The sequence below is a fragment of the Calonectris borealis genome, chromosome 22 (genome assembly GCF_964195595.1).
Source record: "Calonectris borealis chromosome 22, bCalBor7.hap1.2, whole genome shotgun sequence".
NCBI classification, from domain to species: domain Eukaryota; kingdom Metazoa; phylum Chordata; class Aves; order Procellariiformes; family Procellariidae; genus Calonectris; species Calonectris borealis.
Window position 1 is genome coordinate 6571285 of NC_134333.1, and position 6609 is coordinate 6577893.

At 53.2% G+C, this 6609-nt stretch overlaps 1 protein-coding gene across 1 annotated transcript; it reads right to left on the minus strand.

The window, feature by feature from the left end:
* Window positions 1-2919: 2919 nt before the first annotated feature.
* On the minus strand, window positions 2920-3255 carry LOC142091789 (reprimo-like protein). Its single transcript, XM_075171145.1, has one exon. The coding sequence runs from the start codon at window positions 3253-3255 to the stop codon at window positions 2920-2922; it is 336 nt and encodes a 111-aa protein (XP_075027246.1).
* Window positions 3256-6609: the final 3354 nt, after the last annotated feature.

A 6609-nucleotide genomic window follows, 5' to 3' on the forward strand; every position in this document is an offset into this window, starting at 1 on the left:
ACCAGCCCTCCGTTACCTTCCTTCTGGTCTCCCTTGCTGTCTCAGTGCTGGCATCAATCCTCCAGAGATCTTCTTTTCCCCAAATTCCTCCTCTCAGTGGGGTAATCAGCCTTTTATTGGGAACCTAACGAGATGGGGATTTGTGTGCAAGTGTCTTAAACCCACTGCAAGCAAGACAGAAGCCCAGTACCCCATGAGGACACATGCCCTGTAGTATGGCAAATGTGGATGGTGCCCACCAACTGCTTCACTCTGCAGACCCTCTTCTGTTGGTCCACACGACCTGGTAATGAAGACATAGCCCTTATGGTCAGGAAAGAGACACAGCACAACTAGAGGATGAATAAGCCAATGTAAAGTTGGGCTCTTGCCCCAAAGGGCCATGTGGAAAGTCTTCCCTCTCTAATTGACTCCTGAGCAAGCTCCATCTGTCTCATCAGGTGCCCAGTTCTGCTTTCTGGGGTATTACATTGCTCCTCCACCTCATGTATACATGACCCTACTGTGGTTGACTTTTCTCCTTTCCTCTGGAAGACTCCACAGCACAAAAGGGACGAAGACCCCCACACCCCACTCCTGGATGTGGCCTCCAAGGACACTTGGTGAGTTGGTAGCTATGTGGGATTGCAAAGCCATGTTTCCCCTGGGCAGCAGGACCCCTCAACACACACAGCAGCTCTCATGGCCCCTAGCAGAGCAAGGCAGGTAGGGACAGCTGAGATGATAATTTGATCAGCTTCTTCACTCAGGGCATTGCTGCAGGTCAGAGTTAAGGTGATTTTGATACTTTTTTTGGATTAGCAACTTTTCCTGTGCCTGCATTGCTAACACTGGAAGGTTTCTTCCGTCATCTCGGAATTCTCCCTTGTGCTGGGGCCACGGCTGGTGGATGGATTGGCAAGAGGGACCAAATGCCAGCTTAAAGCAGAAGCTGGATGGGAGTTCAGCGAGTACATCTGGGCTGTCCTGTGATAGCACAGCGACCTGAAGATGCAGTTGCACATTCAGGTTTACATGCAAGTACACTCCTAAGTGTTTGCAGAGCTGGGTTATCATTGGGGTTATTTGCATCTCACCCTGATGTCGTGACCAGGCTGTGCTCCCACAGTGGGAACGGTTTGCACTCATATGCAAAGAGATCAATGGCCATGACACCCCCTTTGGCAGCAGGGACCAAAACCCCCTTTCACGCTGCTGTGTGAAGCCACTTTTACATCTGCCAGCAGGGCAGCAAACCTTTCGTGCTGAGAAGGCTGCTCAGGTATGCAGACCTACAAGCTGCTCATAAAAATCAGAGCCCTGCCTGTTCAGCCATTTCACTGGCACCAACAGGACATTTCAGAGCTTTGAATTCCAAATTCTGGTCCTGCTGCCATGTTGTCTTTGTGCTTTTAAGGTGTTACAGACAACAGGTTAGTGGGAGCAACCAGTGACAGCGCTGCACTAATCTTGCTCTGCATCGGGTTTAGTCCACCGATACCCTGTGGGAACCTTGAAGAAGGTGCTCAGCAAATATTGATTAATTACAAAACGTATTCTAATCTTGTTCCTCCTTCTGGGAAAGGCAGAGAGCTGTTCTTCTGGATTTACATCTAAGCAGACCAGATCATCAGCTCCTCCAGTATCCAGGATTGCTTTCCCACTACAGAAGTGGACCCAGCAGGAATATTGTTGGCGCAACAAAACTCAAATTATTTCCATCTCACACCCACAGACAGAGCTGTAATTCCATCACAGAACAAAGGTCAGGAGTCCTCCTCCTCTCACATAATTTAATTTTGACAGCTCATCAGGATCAGAGGAGCTGGAGATTTTAACTCGGAGGCTGAAATCTTGCTTTGCAAGAGGTGCTCGGTTCATCTTTATGAATCTGCCTCAGTACTGTGCAGGTATTTATTTAACACAAGCCTGATGAATTTATTTGCTAGTGCTAACTGATACTTGCCTGTGAAAAATGTATGGTAGCTTCTGCTTTAAAGAAATATCTCTAATTAGAGTTCAAATGGAAGGTGATATGATTATATCTGGAACTAGGATTGAAATACCTGAACTCCGCACACACAGAGAAAGAAAATGAAGGCAACACAAAATTCTTTTGAAACAGGTTCTTTTCTTCCTGAATGTTCACCAGTTTTCAAAAAACTACAAAAACCTCAAGGACTGTAACAATATAGCACTTGAAAAAAGGGCTGTTGTGTACAAAAACAAGCATGCTTTTGTTTTGGGGTTGGAGTGGTTTTTTGTATTTATCTAGGTTCTTTTCTTCCTTCAGTATAGCGTGAAAGAAGAAAGTACCAGTTTATTTAACAGGATAGCTCAGAAAAATAAGGAAGAACATGCTTTCCCCATTACAAAACTCTACCAGAAGATGCATGCTTGAGGTCCGAAATACAAACAGACTGACACATTTTGTAGCATGCAGACTTTGTTGTAAGACCCACACGGCACTTCCCTTCCCCTGCCCCATGGTCAAAGATGTGGTCCATGCCATGCATTTTGCTTTCCCTTTAGCTTGTTTTTTTGTTTTCTTTTAGTAGTGAGTTATTTGCCTTTTTTTTTTGCCTTTTTTTTTTTTTTAGCCCTAAATCCCAGGTAGCGGTATCCAAGGTAACAGCAGAAAAGAGTCCAGATCTGCACATTATCACTGTTTCTGCAAGTTTCATGCAAAACTTAAGCCATTTCTGCATGCAACACGATGCTGGTCATTTACTGTGCTTCATACAACTCTGGGGAGATTTCCCCATGCATCACGACAGAGTTTGTTGACTGGGAAGCGCAGGTTTGCTTTCCCATGGACACAGACACATTAAAAGGACCCTCCCCCCTTTCCAGTCCCCCCCCAGCTGCCCCAAACACATGGGAATCTGCATCTCAGCACCAGGTCCAGACAGTTCACTTGCCTACAAAAGCCCGGTGGCTTCAGTAAAGTCCCATGATTGCAGCTCCCACATCCTTGGAAGGTCTTCGGTCCTTTACCAGAAAGTTAATCATGCTTTCCGACTTGATGAGCAAGTTGCAGCCCAAAAAGAAGATGCCGAACATGACAGTCAAGGAGAGGACACAGAGGACAGCGATCTGCACCACCCGCGTGATGTAAAGGCTCCTCTCATCGGGCGCCAGGACCGAGGAGCCGCCGTCAGTCGCCAGCACCGAGCCGGTCCCATTGCAGCAGGCCATGAGCATCCCCAAGCCCTGGGTCCTGTTGGGGTAAGCTCCCTGCTCTAGGAGAGTCTGGTTGAAAAGGGATCCATTCATGGTCTACGCGTGATCCCAAATCTCCAGGGAAGGCAAGAGGAAAGCTTGCTGTCCCCCTGCCCACCCCTCACATGCCAGGGCTCGGCGCCACGGGCCGGCGGGCTCCGAGCCACCTCCTGCCTTTCTTCTTCTCACAACACCTCGGATGGAGGGGAAACTTCCTCGAGGCTGTGAGCAGGTGGGAAGCCAATTCGTGCAGCCGAGGGATGGCTCGCTCCCGGATCCCTCCTGGCGCAGGCAGCGCTAGCACAAACCCCCAAACAAGCAAAAAGAGAGAGAGAGAAAAGGCGAAGGGGGCGCGGAGGAGAGGAAGACAGCCGAAGATCGCCCCATGCCTCCTGCCCTCGCCACTGCCCCGAAGCTGCCACCCCGAAGCGCAGGGCAGCGGAACGACGCAGCCCGTTCCCCCGGGGCTCTCCCGCAGGAGGGAGACCTGATTCCTGCCGGCGGGGAGCTCCACAAATGCAAGTTCCAAGCTGAAGTCTTCACTGTGTTCAAAGTAAAAACAGCAACTCCACCCCCTTCCAGCCTCCCCCCAGGACCGCCTTCCTCCCCCTCCACGCTCACCCAGGCTGCCCACCCCTTCCCCACGCGTGTGCACCCCCCCTCTGCCCTGCCACGGGTGCCCGCACCCACCCCCGTGCCACCCCCAGGCGGGGGCTGACCCCTAAGGCCCTGCGGAGCTGCACCTAACTCATCCTTGCTCCCAGCCCCCCCACCTGCTCCCAAAACCAGCCCGCAAGGTCGGTGTTTGCCCTGGACTGCTGGCAGGTCCCTGTCCCCTCCCACGCAGGTCCCCGTGAGCCTCAGGTCAGTGCTGCTCTCGCCGATCCCCGGTTGCTGCTCTGTGCCACCCACTCCTTCTTAGAGCAGCGCTGGCCCAATCCAGCCTGGTCCACCCCCGGCTCTGCTCAGTGATGCCTGCCCTGTGCTTCCAGACGAGAGCTGGATCCATCCCCCTCTCTGCATCCTTGTCTTCTTTGGGTTGGGGGTTTCCTCCCCGGGCATCTTTGTCTCCCTCTTCTCCCCCTCCTGCTCCTTTAGCCCCTTCGAAGGGGAGCGCTGCGATGCTGCACCCTGATCTCTGCCCGATGCCCCTTCCCTGCCCTGTCCCCTGCTCTGGGTCCTACAGCAGCATCCCTGCTGCACCCAGGGCTGGAGCACCGCAGACCCTCCCCCTCGGGCCCCTTGGGCCCCTCAACCCCACCAAGGGAATCCCAGGGGAAGTTTCATCGTCGCTCCCCTCTCCTTGTCTGCCTAAGCTCCCAAAGGGAAAGCACAAGTCGGGGTGTCCAGCCGTGTCTGGCTTAGTCCTGACCCTGCCCGTCCCAGGACTGTGCCTGTGGAACTGCCATGTCCTGGCTTTGCCCGTTGGTGTTTGCCTGGAAACGTGTCTGGATGGCATAAAACAGGAGATCACCCTCGAGCCATGATTTATCTGTGTACATCTTGACTCGCTTTCTTTGCCCAGCCCCCGAAGGGGATTTTAATAAACCTAAATGAGAATTGATAAGTTGCAGCTAAAGGCAGGAGCGTGAGGCTGGAGGGTGGCTTGGTAGAGAGTGTCAATTGATTTTCCTTTTAGGCTGCTGGGATCTGTGTCCCTGTTCTGCTGCTGTGACTTCAGGGGCTCAAAAGCTGTTTGGATTAGGTTTTACTTGTTGCTTTTTCCTCCTTGTTTTGCACAAGAAGGGCTGCCCGGTCTGCGAGTGCAGTTTGCAGCAGAAGCACTTGCAGGAGGGAGGTGGAAAGCCCTGATCGAACAAGAGCATCTGCTCGTGTTTAACCTGAGGGCCAGGAAAAATCCCCACGGGAAACCAGAGCATCCCCGGTTTCATCCTCCTCTCCCCGGCTCGCTCCCCGACTGAAGGAGTTTCTGCTCCCTCTGGTGGCTCCAGCTCCAGCCTCTCCTCTCCCCGCACGCCCGAGCATGGATTCGGGCTGCTGCACCCATCGCTCCTGGGTCACAGCCTGCGGTGATGGGGCAGCCGGAGCCCTGGGGCTGCTCAGCTCTCAAACACCCCTGCCTGCTTCTTGTCTTAATCCAAACAGGGATTTCAATACCCAGAGCATCCCCTTATCTGTTACTCGGTGCCCGGAGTTAACATCACGGCAATGGTTTCAGGACGAGCAGCACCTTCTTGCAGTCAGCAGGGAAATTCAGTCCAAGTGCATTGAATTAAGTTCGTGCCATTCTTGTCCTCAGGCAGGTGCAGGCAGGTAAAATTCTTCACTTTGTGACTTTTTCCTTCTTCTTCAAAGTTTTTGCACCATGCTGGAAGCAAGGGCTGGAGTATCCCAGTTTATGCTGGGCAGGGAGTTTCAGGACACACAGGGCTGTGTGTCCCTTTGGAGCCTGCAGCACTTGCTGGTTCGAGCAACCAGCTGCTTGGCAGGATGAGCCCCCCAGCGAAGAGGGCCTGCGAGATCAATGGCAGGTCGGATCTGGGGTGTGCAGAGCCAAGCAGGGCTCCTACATTTCTCTCTATAGAAACTTAGACAAATTCATCGTCCCTTCCATGGAGCATCAGACGTGCTCACGGGGTAGTACAGGGACTGCCAGGCTGCCGCATGGCCAGAAAACCCTGCACAACAGGGAAAGGCCACGCAGGCGGCACTTCCAGGTAGGGAGAGAAGGACCAGTGAGGGAAAAGCAGGAATTTGGATGCCCTAAAACTGGCTAATGGGGTCTGCAGTGGGAGATGGCTCTGGGATCTGGAGCAGGGCGAGACCTAGAGCCCTCATAAAGCAGGTTTGGGGTTTGCATTGATGTCCCAGCCAAGGTGCAGCCCTTTTTGACACTGCATGAGGGTCGATGGGCTTCTCCTAGGCCCCTTTACCAAATCCTTGTTAACAAATCTCAGGGAGGGAGCTGGCTCCCAGGAGGAAAATGATCCCCCGCTGAGCGGAGCCCACGCAGCCGCGGGAGGGCAGCAGCACCCCGCAGGGAAGGTGGGGCTGAGTGGGGAAGCAAAAAGGCATCAAAACATCTTCTTTTAAAGCCAAGAAAAGTCTCCGGCTCCTGGGGCTGAGTCCCCATCTCCATCTCACCCTCGCAAACACCGTAAATTCTCAATGAGAGCTGCACAGCTCCGGGGCAGATGCTGTTAGCCCCATCTCTCCCGGCATGGGGCTGTGGTTCTTGTACAGCGCCTTGCACATCGCCCCGCAGCTTCCGGCACCGCTGCAGCTCTCGGCACCCACACGAGCTTGTTTTCTGCTGCCTGGCGTTTCTGTGTGTTGGATCACCCCGGCCATTACTGTCCCCAACCCCTGTCACCCGGTAAGTGAGCAGCCCAGGGCTCCAGGGAAACAGCCCTTCTCTCCCTTTTGTCCCCCAGCCTGTATTTTGAG